At 39.2% G+C, this 23444-nt stretch overlaps 1 protein-coding gene across 2 annotated transcripts in view; it reads right to left on the bottom strand.

The window, feature by feature from the left end:
- Positions 1-23444, bottom strand: part of LOC124286706 (netrin-1-like) — a 71151-nt gene that overhangs the window by 28461 nt on the left and 19246 nt on the right. For both annotated transcript variants that reach the window (XM_046723128.1, XM_046723129.1), the window contains exon 2: positions 2670-2858. In XM_046723128.1, the coding sequence (XP_046579084.1) occupies positions 2670-2858 (189 nt within the window). The remainder of the gene's footprint in view (positions 1-2669; positions 2859-23444) is intronic.

Raw genomic sequence — 23444 nt, 5'->3', positions numbered from 1 at the left:
GGCCTTTTTTTCATTATGTGTGAAAATATTATTGTATTTCATATTTGATATTGCCCCTCGAAGTTGTAAGCACTTGATTGGGAGATAGGTTCGCCATGACAGCGGCAAAGCGCCCCTTGTGTTATAGGTCAGGTAACACGGGGAATTAAAGTCACATGATCCGTGTGACCTCGTTCTGGAATCCATTGTTTTCCGTGGGTAGTCTACTAGATACTCAAAACACATGACATCACATCAGATAACAATGTACACTTAGGGCACAATGCTATTATTAATGTAACGTTTAATTACACCCCACAAACAAACCAGTTTTTGTCGTTTTCCATTTCAAATACATGAAACGTAAAACTTACATCTATTCATATTCCAGGATTTAAATGAAAAAGAAACCAGACATTTTGTGCGGGACAAATTGGAAAAATCCCGTATGGAAATGCTATTTACGAAGCAGGCATACACATAAACGTGTGCCTTACTTCAGTGCTTGTCAGACATTCAACGTCTTTCTCTGTCAACCCAAATACCATTTTCAGAATGAAAATGGTTCAACATAGTACAAACTCTGAACCCATTCGTTGATAATTCAGATCAATTACTCGGAATCCTGAAATATTTTTCTCCTTCATAAATGCTTATGCATGTATACACTGCGACCAAACACAGCCTCGTCGGGTTAGACGGTTCATTCAGTGGCTTTAATCCACGAAGGTTTGGTTACCCTCGTTCTGTCACCCGTGACAAGCCTTGATCCTTGCCTCTGTTCGGTTACACCGCCTTATCACCGCTCGCTAGCCTGAGCATGTAAAACCGCTCCGTCTTATTTATCCGATCTTGCATGTTTAATAACATCTTCCTTGAAAGAGATCTTTCCATGAGATACACGCTCTACCCATCACTATGCGGGAGACACCTTTCAAAGATTCCCAGTTTTATATTCCTCTGTGCTTGGGGTTGTCCTGCACACCTTTTACCGTTAATCCTTGATTTTTATGCTCTCAGTATTAAATTTCAGGTTCCCAATGTGCACGTGTATCGCATGCTTTTCGATAGCGGGTCATGTGTTCTTGATAACCCTTGATGTGCAAGAAAATAAGTGCCGTTTTCAGACACTGTTGATGTTTGTTCATGTCATGATACGTTCCACTGTACAGGTACTTAACATCCTTTTGTTAAAATGTGCTCTTATGTACAAGCGCTTCCATTCATGTGCAGCGAAGTTTCATAGTGTATTTTCACTCATGTAAAGACATCTCCAATAGTGTACGTTGCAATTTCAAGCCATGAAAGGCAACAATAATCGACCGTATCCTAAATGACATATATAATTCGAAACATCAGCTTTTCGACATTTACATTAACATAACATAAAGTTTTATAGCTTAAGAATTGGAACACATTTCTAATATTAAGGTGTTCTACCATATCATCGTATGAGATTCAGCGTTCCATTTATACTTAATGTATACATATGAACACATTGAAATATCTCAACTATACTGATACACAAACGTAGAGAGTTTTTGTGCTTAACAAAACATTATACTAAGATAAACAGCCACGAGAAAAATATTTTGTAAAGATGGTTCCCAAAATAAGTATGTGCAAATGACTACAGCTACGTCTACTTGCTTGCCTCTATCTAAAGCCCACATATCTTTAACAATGAGAACACATTCCTGAGATTTATATTTGCATTACCGACATTAAGAAAGCTGAAACCCGATTTATATCCATGTAAGCATATATCTATATACCATAGTGCAGTATCTATGTATATATACCTCCGTTCGTGATGTATGTGACCGTCATTATGGGTGAGGGATTATGGGATATCTGTGAGTGCTCCTGAAACTATTTTATGGAGTCATGGCTATGTTATGTGATATACTCGTAAAGTACGACTGCATTGTGCATGAACTACACACTAAAGCATTGTGTCGTGCCCCTTGGTGCATGTGTGTAGATGTAGAGGTAAGATTCTAGCGGTGACACCGTCAGTGTCATCCTTGGATTGCACGATGTGGTTGACACAGCGTGTACATTTGCCTCGTGGAGATCCATACGGCTATGTTACTGCTGGTGTCACGTATCTAGTTATAAGACAGTTGTTCTATTCAAATAAAACGAAAATGGTATAAAACCACTCCACCTCCATGCACATCTCTTGTTTCTACAACTGGTGAGTTTAAAGTGCTACGATACACTACTTGTACAGCGATAAACATGCCACTGACACAATGAAATAAAAAGTGCTAACTAGAAATACGTGCATGGTTACATTTCTTCACGACCTTGACCTTCTGTGGCCAAAATGTCATATAATATTTCAACTACCTAATCTACGTCAACTACGGTAACAACGTGCACTCCTTGGCCCATGCACCCACCCATGTCGTAGACTGGCCAGCCCTACCTTTGCAGGCCCTACGGTCTGTGATGTGTCGGGAACTATCCCTGTAGTAGCCTTGTTTACAATAGTGACAGTGTCGTCCGGCAGTGTGGTGCTTACAGCCCAGGCATACCCCACCACTCAAAAGCCCAGACAGCATATACAGCTCTCTATTGAAGCGACATCGTCGTGCATGCAAATTACAATTGCAGGCTGGAAAACAAAATAAACCAAAAATAAACTCAACTGAAAACTGAAGGGAAAAGGAAGCACCTCCTACCTTTACAAGCCTTCCTATGGGTCATCGGTTTGGTTCTATCGCGATAGTAACCCTCTTTGCAGTAATTGCAATTTCGACCAGCAGTGTTGTGTCTGCAGCGAAGACAGACTCCCCCACTTTTGTAGCCAGATAATTGGTATAATTCCATATTGAAGCGACATTGTCTAGCGTGGAGGTTACAATTACAGGCTGAAATAGACGGAAAGAGATGTAGAGTGGGATGAAGAAATATGATGTGACATCTACAGAGATGGGATCTGTGTTCTCAAATGCTTCTGACTCTAAGTCCGGACGCGAGCCTTAAACCAATAGCTTGTCAAAACATCGCTTTAGATATTATTACCCACCCTCGGAACATCACGTTATTACGTTGTAAATGAAATATGTATGGCGAACATGTTAACTGTTTATGCCAGACGCAGGTTGCAACTCTTACAGATTATACGGACCTGCACTTTCATCTTCAAGGATATCCGAATTTCTGAAGTACATATTTCTAAGGATGCCCTATCTAAACGTCCTGTTAACATATGGGATGTTTTTATACTTTTAGCATGCTGCTACAGACGAGGTCAATGTCATTTGGGGTAGGATGCTATTTTGAGAATAGTGCAAAGAAACAAGACGTTTTTGAATTACTTTCGAAATGAATGTAGATGTGCTGTATTATGAAGGCTCTTAATCGAAATGATAGCAACAGCCTTTTACTTGGATACATAGAATCGTGATCTGGGTGAGGATGAATATCAAGTTAATGTTCTTCGAAGGAAAAGGGTTAAACTTAATGTAGTGACATCAAAAGGTATACTGCAAGAAAATAGTTCCACCCCGCTGGGTATACACGGTCTTGTGATTACGCAAATGGCTCCATCGCGCTTACACAACAATCCATTTTGTGAATGAAAAACGGACATTTGAGAACACAGATATACTATCATTTGTGACATACGCTACTACGTGAGTGATAGATGTTCACTGACGTGACACAGTGCACAGACAAAGATGAAAAACCTCTTTGACACTGTATCACAAGGTATCATTTTGCTTGTTCAGCACCATATACAGCAATGTTACAGCTATAACAGGTACGTACATACAGGAGTCGGGAACAGACAAACCCGTGACTGATGGCATGAGCATCGTCCGCAATAAGCCAGGTTAGTGCCCCGGATCGACCGACCCATTTAGCCGCCTTGTGGGATAATATGACTGCTGCAACACCGGAACCCACAGAGGGATATCAAGCAACATAAACCTAGGTCACACACACACACACACACACACACACACACACACACACACACACACAAGAGACAGACAGACACACACACATACATATATATATATAAATATATATAATATTATTCATTATCAGTTACATGTCAAAATGTTTTATTATAGTATAAAGTATTCCTGAAAGATATATGTGAATTGTCACTACAGTTAAGGCTAGTTGTGCTCGAGTATCTCGGCTGTAGGCTATGTTCTATTCCTGTGCAAATGGTGTCTACAATTCAAAAAAGTTGAGGACCACCCATTTCTTTCAGATTTTGTCATGGCATACATAGGTTGATTTTAGCAATATGATATAATCAATCATATACGGGTGGTCCCTAACTTAATTTGAGTAGCACAGGGATAGTTTATTGAAAGCTGAAAAAGCAAATGAACAAGAAGGATGAAAGAGAAAATGAGCAAGATGGAAGGAACAGAAAGTGAGAACTATACAAGACATGAAAAACATACACATATACACAATCATATCAATACATGACAAATAGTGCCTAGACTTGAAACAAGGGAGGCAAGTAGTGTTAGAACTGATGGCATCACAGAGTTGGAACATTCACAGAGATACGTCGCTGACTCTTTGTGTCTTCCAACTGTACCGACTGAACTTTGAAAGCAATCCTCAAAAGAGATGGTTTATAAGATTATGTAATATTTATTTCTTTTTATGTTGTTAATATTAAAAACGGAGATTGAAGATAAATACACGTGGAGCTTATAGAACATGTAAACAGTGATAGTTTGTGGTTATTTTACAAAACACTACATTAATAAACAAAAGGACCATTCAGTACAGAAACGCAATCCATCATGAAGTAAAGAAATTATTTTAAAAATTACGTTTTGAAAGTGGATTACGCATATCAGCAATGATAATTAAAACTGTGAATGCTTAGCAATTCATTCCACGCATACTTTCTCAACAGTATGTACGATCTATAATTTGATTGTGTTATTTACGTGTTGGCAAAGGTTTAGATAGAAAATAATGAGGCTAACCAGGTAAATACATGTTTTTGTCAGGTACTATTTACATCGATTAAGGTTGAACAATCATGTATATATATCAGATGATTAGCAATTTTACCCACAAGCTTTTATTCATCTTGTCTATTCATAGCGCTCATTATGCCATCACTTAACATTTGATTCACAACTAGTTGAATATTTGTCACTGAATTGAAAAAACTGAACATTTCACAATACAAGGAATTACATATTACAATCGACTCTGTGGCTTTTAGGCATGTCTAAATCTGACGCATCAGCGACGAGAAGGTTGACTGATAAAATCCCTGTGTTGACGTGTATCATGTGCCCTGGTTTATTTAGGCCAGTAATTGACTTGCCCTTTCGTGTGTTTGTCTGCATTTAGTTTGCTAATGAATTTGGAAAGGGTGTCGTCGCTCCTATTACAGTGAATACTGAAGTGAATGTTTTCGCTGTTATTTATTAACAAATATTAATTTGGTAACCTGCATCACAACAAGCAATTATTCCATGTCGCTTCAACTAACAGATCATTCCTGAAACAGGGCTGTATCCTTCCTGCCGTTCTCAATTCACCAGACCCAGTTCCATACTGAGATATCACGCTTCTAACACACTACTGTATCCTTCCATTCACCAGACCCAGTTCCATACTAACGTATCACTATATACACCTGATCTAACGCTGTTACTTTAAATTTGATCTATGTTGAAGCTATTAATGACGCAGGTAACACTGAAACACTTGAGTTTAGTACATAGACTCGAGGCTATTAGTGGCCATGTGATGACGTCCTATGTAGTCGATGGTATCATAATGTGCCTAATAATTTACCTTCGCATACAGTGTGTTCGCTAATTTGGTCTCGCATTAACAAGCCTTTGATGAAATTTGATGAATTGAACATATCAATCAAAGCCCCCAGAAAGCAAGCACTGCGTAATCAGTAAATACGTTTATAGCAAACGTTTTATTCAAAATATGGATTTACCTTTTCTTCTTTTCTATTTAGCTCCATAAAGTATGCAACACCATAAAACTGACAGCTGGAATGAGAGGATGAAGGGTGAAAATGTTATATATTTTCCCTGAGTGAAATAACTGTTGTGTCAATATAATGGCCACCGAAGTGTATATAACAACTATACCTGCAGCAAGCATACGGCCCAACTCTCATCAATCTCTCTCGTAAACTGCCACCAAGGGACCCAATGCTTTATGAACACTGCTCAATGAAACGAGAACTGGTTTGAATCAAGGAGACAGTTAACAAATTGTTTAATTGTCATTTTGTGAGAAATGGCTCCCGATATTCGAGCGAATAATTTCCACGCAATAAGCAGCAATAATTCTGTCTGAAAACGGACAAAAACGGCTTTTGTGAACCAGAATTGCGGTAGACGAATTAACAAACGGTGTCAAATATATTCAACCGTTTATTCTCGTTCTGTGAAAAGCAGACGTTTGGAGTTTAAAATGTCAACCGGTGGAGTGTAATACTACCATTCAGTTGCCACTCCGACACATATCCAATATGAATAAGCACCTATAAAGCATTGGCGGGACCACGATTCATACAAACATATTGAATTATTTTGGAATGCTTGGCAGACGATGCCAGAATTCCTCTATCCGAGTTACGCACGTGCATTGTCACATTCCGGCGTTTATGCATTAGCATTGACCTGAGGGCCAGCTGAACACGACAGTTTAACTTTATTACAGTGTTCATAAAAAGTTACATAATGTCTACTGAACACTGTCTTATATATGGGCATGTACATCGGCGTGTTTTGAAAGGTATACCCCTTTACAGAAACATACATAAAGCTATTGTTGCCCACCAATACGACATTGAATATTGACGTACACGGCGTTTAACACCGCCTTTAACACACGGGTGTGACGGATATATATGACATATGTCTCTATCTACATTTACTTACAATTTACTTATGTATGATATTTATGAAACAGATATGTGTATCTTTGAACTTTCTTATAGCGGTATGGTGCAAAGGCTTTACATTGATCTCTTCTGATTTGATGGGAAAGAAATCGGGGCTATATTTAGACGTTTTCAATATGTTAACCAACAAAGGTCACGGTACGATTGTATGCTACAATGTTACAGACTTTCCTCTGTATTTGATAATTTAACATGTCTACACACAGGAAAATGGGCATATGGACATAAATCAAATTAGAAGTCATTACAATACTTCCAGTAACTTTGATATTTTATGGGTTGTTATGTTACTTATTCAATGCTGAGACACTGAACATCAGTTTCGGTCACCACAACCCTAGCTGAGACTTTAATAACATCACAATTCAAGTTATAAACACACTCAGAGGCAGTGTCTCGATTATCTGCCAAGATAGTTTCCAGTTGGTCTAGTAGGCAAATGCCGTTAATAATCATATGAACGGATCACTGAAATTTAGAATTAAGTAAGAGTAAGCATGACCGTTACTAAAACAATTTGACTAACACGATTTCCAAAGCTATGATAGCATCTAACATCGAGCAATGGGGAGCAGTAGCTGTGTGTCCAAGTCCGACATTTACCGTGATTGTGTGTAGTCCCACTCGCATAAATGAGCAATGAAATGAAAATATATATCTAACAGACTTTGAAATTCCACATCTCTGTCATAAGATTATTCCAGCCGTTGCCTTCACCCAGTATATTGTAATATGGACACTGTGTATCACTGCGTTGTGTGTTAGTTTCTGGGGTAGGAGGGAACCTGAACGTCTAGGTCTACAGTATATTGTAATATGTAGGGAACCTGGACGTCTAGGTCTACAGTATATTGTAATATGTAGGGAACCTGGACGTCTAGGTCTACAGTATATTGTAATATGTAGGGATCCTGAATGTCTAGGTCTACAGTATATTGTAATATGGACACTGTGTGTCACAGTGTAGTGTGTTAGTTCTGGGGTAGGAGGGAACCTGAACGTCTAGGTGTATGTGTGTTAGTTTCTGGGGTAGGAGGGAACCTGAACGTCTAGGTCTACAGTATATTTGTAATATGGACACTGTGTGTCACAGTGTTGTGTGTTAGTTTCTGGGTCAGGAGGGAACCTGAACGTCTAGGTCTACAGTATATTGTAATTTGGACACTGTGTCACAGTGTTGTGTGTTAGTTTCTGGGGTAGGAGGAACCTGACGTCTAGGTCTACAGTATATTGTAATTTGGACACTGTGTATCACAGTGTTGTGTGTTAGTTTCTGGGGTAGGAGGGAACCTGGAATGTCTAGGTCTACAGGTCTATGGACACTGTGTGTCACAGTGTTGTGTGTTAGTTCTTCTGGGTAGGACGTCTAGTGTATATTGTAATTTGGACACTGTGTATCACAGTGTTGTGTGTTAGTTTCTGGGTAGGAGGAGGAACCTAGGTGTATATGTCTAGGACACTGTGTGTCACAGTATTGTGTAATATGTAGGGAACCTGGACGTCTAGGTCTACAGTATATTGTAATTTGGACACTGTGTATCACTGTGTTGTGTGTTAGTTTCTGGGGTAGGAGGGAACCTGAATGTCTAGGTCTACAGTATATTGTAATATGTAGGGAACCTGGACGTCTAGGTCTACAGTATATTGTAATATGTAGGGAACCTGAACGTCTAGGTCTACAGTATATTAACCTGGATGGACACAGTGTAATATGTAGCCCTGAGTGGGTCTACAGTATGTTAGTTTCTGGGGTAGGGAGGGAACCTGAACGTCTAGGTCTACAGTATATTGTAATATGGACACTGTGTGTCACAGTGTTGTGTGTTAGTTTCTGGGGTAGGAGGGAACCTGGACGTCTAGGTCTACAGTATATTGTAATTTGGACACTGTGTATCACTGTGTTGTGTGTTAGTTTCTGGGGTAGGAGGGAACCTGAACGTCTAGGTCTACAGTATATTGTAATATGGACACTGTGTGTCACAGTGTTGTGTGTTAGTTTCTGGGGTAGGAGGGAACCTGGACGTCTAGGTCTACAGTATATTGTAATTTGGACACTGTGTATCACTGTGTTGTGTGTTAGTTTCTGGGGTAGGAGGGAACCTGAATGTCTAGGTCTACAGTATATTGTAATATGTAGGGAACCTGGACGTCTAGGTCTACAGTATATTGTATTATGTAGGCAACCTGAACGTCTAGGTCTACAGTATATTGTAATATGTAGGGAACCTGGACGTCTAGGTCTACAGTATATTGTATTATGTAGGCAACCTGAACGTCTAGGTCTACAGTATATTGTAATTTGGACACTGTGTATCACTGTGTTGTGTGTTAGTTTCTGGGGTAGGAGGGAACCTGAATGTCTAGGTCTACAGTATATTGTAATATGGACACTGTGTGTCACAGTGTTGTGTGTTAGTTTCTGGGTAGGAGGGAACCTGAACGTCTAGGTCTACAGTATATTGTAATATGGACACTGTGTGTCACAGTGTTGTGTGTTAGTTTCTGGGGTAGGAGGGAACCTGGACGTCTAGGTCTACAGTATATTGTAATTTGGACACTGTGTATCACAGTGTTGTGTGTTAGTTTCTGGGGTAGGAGGGAACCTGAATGTCTAGGTCTACAGTATATTGTAATATGGACACTGTGTGTCACAGTGTTGTGTGTTAGTTTCTTGGGTAGGAGGGAACCTGGACGTCTAGGTCTACAGTATATTGTAAGTTGGACACTGTGTATCACTGTGTTGTGTGTTAGTTTCTGGGGTAGGAGGGAACCTGAATGTCTAGGCCTACAGTATATTGTAATATGTAGGGAACCTGGACGTCTAGGTCTACAGTATATTGTAATTTGGACACTGTGTATCACTTTGTTGTGTGTTAGTTTCTGGGGTAGGAGGGAACCTGAATGTCTAGGTCTACAGTATATTGTAATATGTAGGGAACCTGGACGTCTAGGTCTACAGTATATTGTAATATGTAGGGAACCTGAACGTCTAGGTCTACAGTATATTGTAATATGGACACTGTGTGCCACAGTGTTGTGTGTTAGTTTCTGGGGTAGGAGGGAACCTGAACGTCTAGGTCTACAGTATATTGTAATATGGACACTGTGTGTCACAGTGTTGTGTGTTAGTTTCTGGGGTAGGAGGGAACCTGAACGTCTAGGTCTACAGTATATTGTAATATGGACACTGTGTGTCACAGTGTTGTGTGTTAGTTTCTGGGGTAGGAGGGAACCTGGACGTCTAGGTCTACAGTATATTGTAATATGTGTTGTGTGTTAGTCTAGGAACCTGAGGACGTCTAGGTCTAGTATTGTACAGTATATTGTAATATGGACACAGTGTGTGTAATATGGACACAGTGTTGTGTGTTAGTTTCTGGGGTAGGAGGGAACCTGAACGTCTAGGTCTACAGTATATTGTAATATGGACACTGTGTGTCACAGTGTTGTGTGTTAGTTTCTGGGGTAGGAGGGAACCTGGACGTCTAGGTCTACAGTATATTGTAATATGTAGGGAACCTGAACGTCTAGGTCTACAGTATATTGTAATATGGACACTGTGTGTCACAGTGTTGTGTGTTAGTTTCTGGGGTAGGAGGGAACCTGAACGTCTAGGTCTACAGTATATTGTAATATGGACACTGTGTGTCACAGTGTTGTGTGTTAGTTTCTGGGGTAGGAGGGAACCTGGACGTCTAGGTCTACAGTATATTGTAATTTGGACACTGTGTATCACAGTGTTGTGTGTTAGTTTCTGGGGTAGGAGGGAACCTGAACGTCTAGGTCTACAGTATATTGTAATATGGACACTGTGTGTCACAGTGTTGTGTGTTAGTTTCTGGGGTAGGAGGGAACCTGGACGTCTAGGTCTACAGTATATTGTAATTTGGACACTGTGTATCACTGTGTTGTGTGTTAGTTTCTGGGTAGGAGGGAACCTGAATGTCTAGGTCTACAGTATATTGTAATATGTAGGGAACCTGGACGTCTAGGTCTACAGTACATTGTATATTGTGTATTACTGTGTTTGTTGTGTGTTAGTAGGGGAACCTGAACGTCTAGGTCTACAGTATATTGTAATATGTAGGGTTGTGTGTTACCTGGACGTCTAGGTCAGTATATACAGTATATTGTATTATGTAGGCAACACCTGAACGTCTAGGTCTACAGTATATTGTAATTTGGACACTGTGTGTCACAGTGTTGTGTGTTAGTTTCTGGGGTAGGAGGGAACCTGAATGTCTAGGTCTACAGTATATTGTAATATGGACACTGTGTGTCACAGTGTAGTGTGTTAGTTTCTGGGGTAGGAGGGAACCTGAACGTCTAGGTCTACAGTATATTGTAATATGGACACTGTGTGTCACAGTGTTGTGTGTTAGTTTCTGGGGTAGGAGGGAACCAGGACGTCTAGGTCTACAGTATATTGTAATTTGGACACTGTGTATCACTGTGTTGTGTGTTAGTTTCTGGGTAGGAGGGAACCTGAACGTCTAGGTCTACAGTATATTGTAATATGGACACTGTGTGTCACAGTGTTGTGTGTTAGTTTCTGGGGTAGGAGGGAACCTGGACGTCTAGGTCTACAGTATATTGTAATTTGGACACTGTGTATCACAGTGTTGTGTGTTAGTTTCTGGGGTAGGAGGGAACCTGAATGTCTAGGTCTACAGTATATTGTAATATGGACACTGTGTGTAAGTGTTGTGTGATAGTTTCTTGGGTAGGAGGGAACCTGGACGTCTAGGTCTACAGTATATTGTAAGTTGGACACAGTGTGTGTATCACTGTGTTGTGTGTTAGTTTCTGGGGTAGGGAGGGAACCTGAATGTCTAGGTCTACAGTATATTGTAATATGTAGGGAACCTGGACGTCTAGGTCTACAGTATATTGTAATTTGGACACTGTGTATCACTTGTGTTGTGTGTTAGTTTCTGGGGTAGGGGAACCTGAACGTCTAGGTCTACAGTATATTGTAATATGGAGGGAACCTGTGACGTGTTGTGTGTTAGTTTCTAGGTCTACAGTATATTGTAATATGTAGGGAACCTGAACGTCTAGGTCTACAGTATATTGTAATATGTAGGGAACCTGGACGTCTAGGTCTACAGTATATTGTAATATGTGGGGAACCTGGACGTCTAGGTCTACAGTATATTGTAATATGGACACTGTGTATCACAGCGGACCAGGATAAAGGTGGGTTCGAATCCATGATTAACCCTCATTATAATCTCTTGGTTTGTCCCCACCATCATTGCTACTTGTTTTCAGTAAAGGCCCTAAAAGACCTGGATTAATTCGGGCTTTCCTTACATAGTTATGTGACATGACTTGATGCAACTGAAGTCATGTTCAAGGCGGCGTTAAACCTAACTGGCAAAAATACGTTTCACAAAGGCTTCTAAGATATCCTGTTTGTAATGTTGCCACCAGCCTAGCTTCACGGCATCACCCCGCGTGTAGTATTCCGCTATTGCCTTGATTTCACGTTCAGTTACAGCCCTGTCTGTAATGGCTATTCATGGCCTCGTCTGGGCGATCGGGTTGTGACACTGCATTTACAGCATTTCTAACTTGGCTGACTAACTCACCACAACCACAAAATCTCACACGTGTAGATTTTAGCAATGCTCGTAAAATTCAAGTATTTCTTCCTAATTACCATCTCAAAGCACGCGCTGACCCTAAGCGATGTCTAATTGATGGCATGGTCCGTGGAAGACGCTAGACCCTTTATAGAGGCAATGGGATTGAACGTGTATTAACACATTAACAGTTTCAGCTAGAGAGAACTAAAACGATTGTCTTCAGAGATAAAAGAACACTACATGCCTCTAGAAAGGCTAATTTCATCACCTCTCGTAACATCGACGGACAAATAAAAAGAGACATCGGTGTTAACTCTCGTACACTTATTGTTTCATTTTTCGCCATCCACAGCTCAAAAGTCTGTCACGGCAAGGCGTCATATTAAACCTATCTTTTCAATGAGTGAATAGATCTCAGCGGGACTGGAACCCCGTGGATTACCATTCAAATGATATATATTCTCCCCTGAGTACGTAATTTGTGGCCTTGCCCCGAGAGTGGCAATGCAATCAAAGACTGAGAGGCGCACAGTTTCACCCCACGGTACTGCATGATACACTCTGGCATAATCAAAACATGCAAAAACTTTACGAGCGTCGATCATCGGACCTCTGGGTTTCCTGTACAAAAGCTATGAAACTATCAATTATCATTTATTCACCAGAAACGTGTTTCCCATCCCTGTTGATATTCGCGAATTAATGACTGAAGTCCTCGCTATTCTAGACTAGAACTCCCTTCAAAGCGACGCCAGTCGTTCCACCAACACGTTGCATTTTCAAAACGACATTCGTAAAGAACCCACTTTTCAATGAACTGTTGCATATGTGTTTATTCAAGAAACATATATTTAGACTGGAAGCATTTTATTAGGGTACTAAATATTACCTATGTAACAAGATAGGTGCCCATGTTTACAGAGAGAAACACAAACACAGGGTAGCGGAAGCAGGTCTGTAGGAAGGAACGTGCAGGTTGTATAGTGGCTGAGTGCTTCAGCTTTACTCAGGTGTGTGGTCCAGCAGGTTATATTCAAGACGTCGATACATGGTTCTACCACCTAACATATTACACTGGACCTTAGCGATGTTGCGTTAATGATAAAATAACACGGAGATGTTTACGACATGCTTGTTTTCGCAACGCGGGGCACGTTTGAAAGATAATAAGAGTTGGCTAGAGACTCGACAGACAGTGGTAACCACTGCCAAACTGAGAGTATCGTTCAACTACCTGATGACTTGGCTGGGCTCTGACAGCAGACAGGTTGGCTTTGCTATGTCTGATATATACATCACACATAGATCGCACCAGCTTCTGCAACAACGCTTAAACAACCGGGGCGCTGTACACAATGCTTACTTGGACCGGCAGAGAACGTGATGACTTACATGTCTCTTTGGTAGTTGTCAATGACCGCACAATCGTAGCTAACATTTCATTCTATCATAATAACCCTGGAGAACTCCACGTTGCCTATTTCAGAATGTTAAGTTACACGAAGAAGGCAATTACCGTTGTTCGAGGAAAAAAAACCCTGGATTTCGATATACTGTGTCCAACATATCACCTAAAGCAGCAATTTTTACATATTCGATTGGTAAAGTGCCGGACAAAAGAAAGTATACAACCATGTGTGATTGTGACCAAAATGCTGTTCGATGGCCATGTATATGATTCGTTTATGTTTCGGGCACTCTATTCAGCATAGTAACATTTGGTATTTTTGCTGCTGCCATTTCCATGGGTATACTTTCTTTTGGGCGACAGTGTTGTGGCCATCCTTTCCGCCGGAAGTCGCCCAACGGAAATCACATGGTTACAATGGCTCCTGTCTTGTTTTGTACCGGTTTATCTGATCCAGGCACAACTTTCAGGTTCTCGAATAATTAAGCCAATTCCCGCTATATCACGACCATATCCTCCAGTCACTTTGTGCAGTTCACTGCATTAGGCTCATTCCTTCGTCGGAGTTTTAATCTTCTCACGCAAATGTTCCTATTCGCCTAGATCCAACTGTATTTGTATTTCATCAACTGTATTTGTATTTATTTTACAACTACCATGATCATAGTATACAAACATTATGAGCCACCATCCACCCTTGAATACATCAGAATGTTACTGGCTACGATACAGTGATCAATAATACATTCATAAACCAGGCATTCAACATGCATCACTTCATCATATTTCAACCTCTTCAAAACACAGCAGACTATGAAAGGCAGATTATCACGTTCAAAACTAATCCCCACGCAGCCCCAGTGTCAGATGAACGCTGTCAGAAGACATATAAACCAAGCCACAACAGCAAGGCGGGTAAGCTTACATATCCTGGAAGCTCTCACAGCCAGCTGGGGGGAGCTGACAAGATGGTGAGGATACATCTGAAAGTAACACGACAGCCTCGGTAACTGTCACTGATCCCAGGTTATTCCAAAGTGTTGATTGTTCTAGATTTCCTTCCATCCACAACCAGAATAACTATCATTACAGTAAGATTATTGTTTTTGTGTGAGAAAAAGAAACTTAAGTATACGTCCGCCAACGTCAACACGGTTTCCTTTCAAGAACAAATTGCAAGAGCAATCAAATTCCACCTGCTTGTTGACTTTGGTAGCTGTACATATGTGTTAATGGTTAATAAACCTTGCAGTCTGCACGGGTGAAACGTGTCAAAACAACCCCCCCCTGGCTGCACTGGTAAGCACCATGTATATGGAAGGAGTATCTTTTCTAAACAACGGAAAACGCACTTGCCTGAAATGATATCCTTGATTTCTGTTAAACTCTCTCAGACTGTCTTCCCCTATCAATTTAGCGCATAGCTCTTTTCAGTTTCTAGCCGATGCTTTTACTTTTGAAGATAAGAAAGAAAAAGTCTTCAACCTGTTAGAGAAATGTTGGCATTGACCTCCATAAAAAAATGCAGTTCGTTGAAGAGCTTCCGAGGTTTCATTCGACGCTAAGCTAAGCAAGCGTTTATCTGATGCAAGTCAAGAGGGAATATCACAGGCATCTGTTCCTGTAACACACCTTTGTGTACATATTGCGTGTTACATTCTCATATTCCACGCGTCGTTAGGAATGTTATCAAACAACAATGAGAATTCTTCTTCGGAGACAAAGCTCTCAAATGCTACTGATGGTTTTTTCAGTGTCAGACAAATATGTGACTCCTGTGTAAAGATGCCTCAAATAGTAAAAGTTCCCTTAACACACAGCTCAAACATACAAAACAATCTCCATGGATTTCCAGTTCAGTTCAAGCCATAAGTCACATTGTTAAATATATAGTTATATTCGTATTCTGGAACCATATATGTGGTTGCTTAATAGGACTCATCGAAATCGTGCAGAATCCATATTTTACTTCTTTCGAAAACCGCCATTCACCATACAGGGTCGTCATTACAATTGTAGGCACAGAAGGGGGTATTAATCTTCACATAACCAAAGCACGAAGCAAATCCCATAAACAACTCATCTGACACAGGACCAGATTCAAACACAACGGTGTGGCTCCTCTGAATGAAAACAAGTGTATTTGTTACGCATGACTGTGACGCGTTCCGCTATACGTCATATTGTGCCCTAGAAGACAGCGATGACATCTTGATGGATGACAACACACAAATAAGATGCTTACCAAAAAGGTCTTTGGGACTTTGAAAACAATTGCAATTTTAGGGGAACCACAACTGGTTTCCACACACTGCATCCATAACGGGAGTCGAACTCGTCGCGCGGAAGTCCCAGGATCCTCACATTAGCACATAATTACTGGTGTCCCAAAGTAAGACTCAGCCCATTCACTTATTCACTGATATTAAAATGTCATTGTCAATTTAAGCATTTACCTTCACGTAAGGTCAATGTTTTGTTTAAACAACATGAAATACAGATTTTGTAGAACGTTTTAAACACATGACGATAATGTGGAAAGACTGCCCTGGAACAATGTTTCACTGAGAAGATATTCCATAATTCTAACCTTGTGTTGAAGCATCAAGTTAATGCCTCTTTCTAACTATAAGTGCGCAAAGATGCTAAAGATACAGCTCTGGTCTAAGTTTAGATGGGCTTACCTTTCAGTTTTTATTAAGGGTTAATGCTTTCCAAGTCAACAACACTCTGATGCTAACTAAATGTAACCTACATCTGTAAATATGCCTGTGTACGTCCCTGTCAAATTACATTAGAGTTACCTTTAAACACTAATCATGTCTCTGTTCCGACTAGAACCATAACGATAACCACATGCTTTGCTACGCGACACAAGTCCAACTTTCTTAACAAACCATAACAAATTCACCTATGTATTTGTACAAAAGACTTCCAACCTATCATTTCACTGTCGTTATCACATATTCCGTAAGTATTAAACATGTTTAAAAATCCATTTATTGCAATCTAGGTCAGATTCTAAATAAAAATACATACTTTAAATTCCATGTCACCACACCTGCCCGAGAGAGAGTTTATTGACAGTATGGGGGGGCCACTGGCCCATTATACATACAGAAGATACAGTGTATTACACCACCAAGCGCCTGCGACATATACATATACACACATACACACACATACATATATGTATATACATACAAATACATACATACATACATACACATATATATATATCATTCATGCAATGACAGGAAACGTGCTCGTAGTTTGAACGCTAAGAATACATACTTTGCAAGCAATGATAACACATGGACATTTTTACTTGCTATCAACTGTTTAAATTTGTTTTCCGAAGGGAATGTATGATAATAGGCAGGAATAATAGCTCGTCTCAGTCCATCATAAAATGGGCATACTAAACAAAAATGATATTCTGATTCAATATTTCTAACCACACACAAAGGACATAACCTTTCTTCCCTAGCTAAACCTAGTTTCCTACCTTGTTCAATTAATAATATATGACTGGAGCAGCGGAGTGATGAAAGGGCAATACAGTAAACTTTCACTGGTAAACACGAGAGGTAAAGTTCAAAATTTGCGTCATGTTTTATAGAACGGTACAGAGTTAGTTTATTATACTTACGGAGGGCTTCGAACCAACGTTGTTTATCGATATCTATACATCTTTGTTTGAAACACGAAATAAAATGGTTTATAATGCCTACATCCTGATTTATCCACACTTCCCCGAATCCATAGTGAAACAATAATGATTTGACTTCTAATGCCCAACAACTCAAGCCCTTGTTTGCTAGAGACAACTGGTAAGAATATACTTTCTTTAGAATAACATTATCTTCTTGATACAACAGTCTTACCCAAAACTTTACAATCCTTATGTAACAATTGACTTTAATTGAATGCCGTCCTAGTTCACCACGTGCCACAATATTTGGTACTGATCTATGTAAAAATAGCATGTCCTTACAGAAACGATCATGAACTCTTTCCACATCGGGTATTGAGTGAAAACCCCACACCTCGCAACCATAGATAAGAACTGGCATGATTTTGGCATCAAATATGTGGCATAGCATATGAATTGGTAAGTTACGGTAGTTATTTACTTTAGACTTCAAACACTGAATAACCTTGGTGGCTTGGAGAGCTAATGTTTTCTGAGCAACGTACCACGACCCAGAACTTGCGAAATGCACTCCGAGGTATTTATAAGTAGGGACAATGTCTAGGGTTCGACCACTGAAAGAAAATTTTTCATAAAGCTTAAGTCTTCCTTTTTCTGAACACAATGACTTTACTTTTGTCTATATTAACCAATAGCTGCCACTTGTCACAATAATTTCTTTGACAACTTATCTAGTCTCTTTTGAAGACCTATAACTGTACTATCCATCATCACTATATCATCTGCGAACAGAAGCATAAACACTTGCAGCATACCGATACTAATAGACCATTGATTGTCCTGTCCTAAAAACTCGGCTATGTCATTTATAAAAAACGAAAACAAAAAGGGGGACAACTGACAACCTTGCCGGACTCCAAAGTTGCAGTCAAAGAACTCAGTACAACCATTCCCAACAAGGACACAAGATTTTATATTAGCATACATATTTCTTATAAATTTGAAAATACGACCCTTAATATTACCAATCCATAATTTGTACAAAAAGACCAGTATGTGTAACCGAGTCAAACGCAGATTTTAAATCTATAAAAGCACAGTATAGTCTGCCCTTATACAATGACAAGTATTTGTTTATTACAGTGTTTAAAATGAAAATATTATCTGTAGTTTGAAAACCTTTTCTGAATCCAGCCTGCTCCGGAGCTAAAATATTTTCTTGAGTGGCCCAAAGTGTTAACCTATTGCAGATAATTTTAGAAAATATCTTTCCTGACACCTCAAGGAGTGTAATTGGTCTATAATTACCCGGCTCATTGGGATCACCCTTCTTATATATAGGAAGTATAACTCCCAACGTCCACTCCGTAGGGTAAACACCTGTCTGGAAAATTGAATTAAACAACAATCTTAGCATTTCATAGCACTCAGGTGGAGCATATTTGTAAAACTCCAGGGGTATTCCACTAAACCCTGGGGATTTCCCTAGCTGCATATCATTTATAGCTGTAACGATTTCTTCAAACGCAATGTCCTTATCCAGATAGTCATTATCAACTGTATTGTCCATGAGTTCATCATCAATAGAATCGATAAATTCAAACACAGAAGCATAAAATTCTTTTTCACAATCTGCCATGTTCGTTCCTTGAAATAAAGAATAAAAATGTTCAGTCCAGCCTGAGGGTGAAATACTATTACGCTTAAAATTATAGGACTTAAAATGTGACCAGAACAGTTTACTGTCTTTGGAGGTTAAGGCATCATTCAAAGTTTGTACAAAGTGTCTAAACACATTCGCTGACTTCTGCTTACACGTTTCCTTATATAACTTAAATGATTCACGGTATTTATGTCTGTTCATTTCAGTGTTAGAGTTACGTAGTTCACGAAGTGATCGTCTCGCTGCTGCACGTGCAGCACGGCACTCGTTGTCATACCAGCTGTTGTTATTGTCCCTACTGACAGCAGGCTGGGTAGAAATACCATTACCCGGCCTCTTAAACGGGTACGCACAATGTTGAATCACTTCCTGGAAACATAAAGAAGCGTTATGAGTGTTATTACAGTTTATATGATGTTTGAAGGTATCCAGAAGAAGCGTTGTACTTTGGTGTTTCCAATTGTCTAAGTATAATCCCTGTTGCTTATGGTTCCATGAATATCTTGAGCGTGGTTGCAGTTCTCCCCGAGCAATGTTTACATCTCCAAGAGGCTTTGACAGTCTCAATGAATAGGCCAAGGGCATATGGGTGCTTTCTACCTCGTTGTAAATAACATCAAAATTATCAAACAACAAAAATGTTTTTTCTAAGCATAACACATAATCTACAACACTACTACCATTATTTGCAAAGCATGTAAAGCGTCCACAGTTCATATCATTACCAACTCTACCATTACATATACGAAGTCCAGATAGTTTGCAAAAGTCAAGGAGGGCGTGTCCTCGTTTATTGATGATTTGATCCTGGGATGTTCGTGGAAGGTAAGTATCTTCTTTATAGTTGATATCTTCATCAATAGGAAGGTAACGAATGTCGTCGTGTTGAATATAATCACAGTGATTTCCATCCCCTGTTCTAGCATTGAAGTCTCCTTGAATGATGATATCACAGTTCGGGTGTTCAGACCTATATCTATCTATATCTTGGGTAAGGAGATCAAACAAGTTCTCATCGGCATGATAGCTAGATCCTTCAGGTGAGTAGTACACGACACCATACAGCAATGGATCATTATTGGGAATGTTCACTTTCAACCACAGCACATTGCGTGATTCAGCGGGTAAGTGTGATATATGCTTGGCAATGGAATGTTTGATTAGCACAAGGATACCTCCTGAATTTCGAATGGCATTTGCGGGCTTTTCTCGCGTGTTACTGTATTGGGTATAGCCATGGAAACTGGGGCTGTTATCGAAACACCAAGTTTCGACAAAGGATATACAGTCGTATTTATTTATGAAAGCTAGAAAATCACTATTGTTTAAATGTTTCTTGAGTCCTTCGACATTCCAGAGTACACAATTCAACTTCAGATTGTCAACGTAATCGGTGCCTTGGCCACCCCGTTATAACGCACCTGTGGATTCAACATCAATATCAGTTTCAGCAAACCCACTACCGCTATTGCGGCTCTCGAACACGGGGTATAGTTTGCGTACTTTCTCCCGCTGTGGGAACGATCTAACGAGCTCAAGTTCAGATTCCGTTTCATTCAGTTTGTACAATTTATTATCAACTATAAGTTTATCATACCTGAGTGCAGAGTAGCGTCCTTTCTCACGGGCTTTATCCATGAACACTTTCAGTTTCCGGCGTATCTCCCGTATCCTTTGCGTGTAATCCTGCGAAACAGAAACTTTACTGCTCTTCAGTTTCCCAGATGCTTTTAGCACTGAAACTTTGGATTGGAAGTCTTTGAAAGTGACTAAGATAGGCCTTGGTCCAGACGATTTACTGTATATGCGTTTCGCGTTATCTATCGGAAGTTCCCCCGGTAGGTCCATTGTTTCACATAGCAGAGAGTTCACAATTTCGAGAGTTTCTTCCGCTTTCTCACCTGCAGATTCGTTGACGTGGTAGCAAATAACATTGTTTTTCTTCATAGAGTTTTCCAGGGAGTCAATTTTGTTGGTTAGTGTATGCACTGCATTCCTCAGTGACGTGTTCTCCTCAGTGATAGTTATGATTTCACGCTGGATTGACCCCATACTTTCTGTCAGTTTGTCAAACTTTTCGTTCATCTCAAGTCTCATTTCTCTCATTTCCTGGAGCAGTTCGGCACCGTTGAATTTTGGGAGGACCAGGGTTTGGGGCAACATCGTTGCTGGTGAGTATCGTTAGCAGCGACAGGAACAATACGAGTTTACATGCAGTCCGCGTGCCAGCCGGCACGCGCAGCACATGGAAAAACATGGCCGTTTTCTGTCTCGCTCTCCGTGACAAGAAAGATACCAGTATCGGGTGCCCGAGAAATGTAAGTGAATAAATCTGAATCAATGTTGGTAATATGTTCACACTAAGGTTACATGTGTGCCGTTGTGAAACACACTTCTTAACTTCAGCGACGTCCCCATGCTGCGTGTCGAGCTATGCATGTACATATCTGCGTGTAGTGGGGCTGCATAATCCACTGATCTGGGTCATACCAATTTGGAATGACATTCCTAGATATGAACATGCATATATACTCTTGTCCTTTAAGTATATGTCACTCTCAAATAATGAATACACTTCGCTTGCTAGATTATATGCCTTTTTTGGTTAACATGCATTTATCCAAATAATGTTGTTATAGCCACGTTATGTTTTGTTATATCCATGTAATGTTTTGTGTGCTATATCCAAATAATGTTTTGTGCTTATAGCCAAATAATGTTTTGTGTGTTATATCCATGTAATGTTTTGTGTGTTATATCCAAACAATATTTTGTGTTCTATCCAAATGTTTTGTATGTTCTATCCAAAAGTTTTGAATGGTATATCTAAAATGTTTTGTTATGTCCAAATGCTTGGTGTGATATATCCAAGTAATGTTTTGTGTTAAATCCAAAAAATATTTTGTGTTATATCCAAATGTTTTGTGTGTTATATCCAAATAATGTTCTTTTTGTTATTATATCCGAAATGCTGTGTGTGTTATATTCAAATAAAGTTGTGTATTATAGCCAAATAATGTTTTGTGTTTATAGCCAAATAATGTTTTGTGTGTTATATCCAAATGTTTTGTATGTTCTATCCAAAAGTTTTGAATGGTATATCTAAAATGTTTTATGTCCAAATGCTTGGTGTGATATATCCAAGTAATGTTTTGTGTTAAATCCAAAACATGTTTTGTGTTATATCCAAATGTTGTGTGTGTGTTATATCCAAATAATGTTTTGTGTGTTATATTCAAATAATGTTGTGTTTATAGCCAAATAATGTTTTGTGTGCTATATCCAAATAATGTTTTGTGCTTATAGCCAAATAATGTTTTGTGTTATATTCAAATAATGTTGTGTATTATAGCCAAATAATATTTTGTGTGCTATATCCAAATAATGTTTTGTGCTTATAGCCAAATAATGTTTTGTGTGTTATATTCAAATAATGTTGTGTATTATAGCCAAATAATGTTTTGTGTGCTATATCCAAATAATGTTTTGTGCTTATAGCCAAATAATGTTTTGTGTGTTATATTCAAATAATGTTGTGTATTATAGCCAAATAATGTTTTGTGTGCTATATCCAAATAATGTTTTGTGCTTATAGCCAAATAATGTTTTGTGTGTTATATTCAAATAATGTTTTGTGTATTATAGCCAAATAATGTTTTGTGCTTATATCCAAATAATGTTTTGTGCTTATAGCCAAATAATGTTTTGTGTGTTATATTCAAATAATGTTGTGTATTATAGCCAAATAATGTTTTGTGCTTATATCCAAATAATGTTTTGTGCTTATAGCCAAATAATGTTTTGTGCTTATAGCCAAATAATGTTTTGTGCTTATAGCCAAATAATGTTGTGTGCTTATATCCAAATAATGTTTTGTGTGCTTTATAGCCAAATAATGTTTTGTGCTTATAGCCAAATAATGTTTTGTGCTTATAGCCAAATAATGTTTTGTGTGTTATAGCCAAGCAATGTTCACGTTAGTTGAAAGACCACTCACGTTCGCAACAACTATGACTTGGCATTCCACCGGTACCCGTCACAAACAACGGCAAAGACCAGTCGTTTCTTCACCTTAACAAACACGGGAACCTATTCTATTGATTAAACTATATTTTCAGCAAGAGCCGTTGATCATCAATCATCCACCCATGACAAGATCTGTTCAGAATCAACTGTACATTGGTAATTGCTTTCATTTACTTTGATTT

The sequence above is a fragment of the Haliotis rubra genome, unplaced genomic scaffold, assembly GCF_003918875.1.
Source record: "Haliotis rubra isolate DU_JTF1 unplaced genomic scaffold, ASM391887v1 Scf39, whole genome shotgun sequence".
Classification (NCBI taxonomy): Eukaryota; Metazoa; Mollusca; class Gastropoda; order Lepetellida; family Haliotidae; genus Haliotis; species Haliotis rubra.
The sequence above is the reverse complement of the archived record's forward strand: the minus strand, read 5'-3'. Positions and strand labels throughout refer to the sequence as shown.